The following is a 1,887-nucleotide window of genomic DNA, read 5'->3' on the forward strand; positions in this document are numbered from 1 at the left end:
TCGATGTGGGATCTCACAATTTACCCCCCTTTGGGGCCAGCGTCTTCGTTGATACTTGTTCCCCTCTCCAACCGATGTGGGATCTCACAATCCACCCCCCTTCAGGGCCTAGCGTCCTCTTACTTGTTCCTCTCTCTAATCGATATGGGATCTCACAATTCACCCCTCTTTAGGACCGAGCGTCATCGCTGCCACTTGTTCCCCTCTCCAATCAATGTGGGATCTCACAAACCACCCCCTTCAGGGTCCAACGTCCTCTGTCTCGTTCCACTCTCCAATTGATGTGGGATCTCACAATCCACCTCTTTAGTGCCAGAGCGTCCTCGCTGACACTCGTTCCTCTCTCCAATCAATGTGGGATCTCACATAATCAATTAACCACACCCATTAAACAACGACCAAAGTCAATATGTTATAAGTAACAATGTCAATTTAAAGAACCTGCTTCAAACATGGTAAAAAATTCTTGTTCAAATGAAGAACGAGAGAATGAGCAAAGAGAGTTTTTCCCTGATGGCTAAATGGGGACGAAGACGATATTCTCCATCGTCGTTCTTGTCTAGCTCGACTTATTCATCTATTTTTTTCAATTTTGAAAATTTAGTACTCTTTTTTCTTTATGTACGTGTACGTCTTAATATATTTTATCACTCATAAACTTATAATTATTTATTATTACACCAAAGAGAGAGAGAGAGAGAGAGAGTTGTGTATAAAACATCATTTTGGTTTAGACAAAAATGATTTCCCCTTCCCTTTGAAGAACCATTCATATTCTTCAAACCCCTTTCCTCTCTCAACCATGGAAGCTCCAATCTTCATCTCTCATGCATGGAGCTTCACCAAATCTCTTTAACTTCAAACACTTCAATTTATTTCCTTTCAATCTCTTTCAAAATCCCTTCATTTTTCTTCTCTTCAATGGGTTCAATGAACTGGTTAGGCTTCTCCCTCTCCCCTCAAGAACAACACTCCGACCACCATCACGGCGGCGTCGGTGGCGGCGTCGACGGCGATGGTCCTTTCACCTCCGACAACATCTCCGGCTCCGCCGTCTGTTTTGACAATCTCCCCTCTTCCTACGGCGTCTATGAACCCTTCCACCGCAATAATCACTCTCAAGGTCTTAACTTTTTGGATTTTTTTGCCTTTTTGATTAATGGGTTTTTTACAAAACTAATTTTAAACAAAACCCATTTGGATTTTTGTGTTTTTTTTACAGATTGGAACAATCTTAAGGGTTTAGGGTCAGCTCAAAGTTCGGATTTTTCTGCGTTAATCGAAACCCAACAGCCACCAAAGCTTGAAAATTTCCTCGGCCACCACTCTTTCACCGACCACGACCACGCCGTCGTCTACACCAATGCCTCCGGCAACTACATGTTCCAAAATTGTTCCTTGGAGCTTCCATCTGATCCGGCAAACTGCGGCGGCGGTGGAAAAACCAACGATAACGCCAATAACAACGGTAGCTCTATTGGGTTGTCTATGATGAAGACGTGGTTAAGAAATCAACCTGCGCCGCCGCAAGCGGTGGCGAAGTATGGCGGAGATCACGACGGTGCGGTTAGATCAGGTAATATCACAAACGCACATAGTTTATCGCTGTCGATGAATACTGGACCACCGGCGGCGGCTCTGCCACTTTTGACGGCAAACGGTGGCGGAAGTGGCGGCGAAAGCTCCTCCTCCGATAACAAACAAGCTAAATCAGCCTCTGCGGAAGTGGACGGTGAAAACGGCGCCGTTGAAGCTGTACCTAGAAAATCTATTGACACATTCGGCCAAAGAACTTCCATATACCGTGGTGTAACCAGGTTTTTTATTTCATCCCAAAAAAAAAAAAAAAAAAAAAAAAAAAAAAAAAAAAAAAAAAAAAAAAAAAAA

General features: G+C 43.5%; 1 protein-coding gene across 1 annotated transcript in view; it reads left to right on the forward strand.

Annotated features, from left to right (window-relative positions):
* The first annotated feature begins 921 nt into the window (after positions 1 to 921).
* LOC111799310 (AP2-like ethylene-responsive transcription factor BBM2) overlaps positions 922 to 1,887 on the forward strand; it is a 4,027-nt gene continuing 3,061 nt past the window's right edge. The window contains exons 1-2 of the mRNA XM_023682822.1: positions 922 to 1,123; positions 1,223 to 1,817. Of these exons, the coding sequence (XP_023538590.1) occupies positions 922 to 1,123; positions 1,223 to 1,817 (797 nt within the window). The remainder of the gene's footprint in view (positions 1,124 to 1,222; positions 1,818 to 1,887) is intronic.

The sequence above is a fragment of the Cucurbita pepo genome, chromosome LG07 (assembly GCF_002806865.2).
Source record: "Cucurbita pepo subsp. pepo cultivar mu-cu-16 chromosome LG07, ASM280686v2, whole genome shotgun sequence".
Taxonomy (NCBI): Eukaryota; Viridiplantae; Streptophyta; class Magnoliopsida; order Cucurbitales; family Cucurbitaceae; genus Cucurbita; species Cucurbita pepo.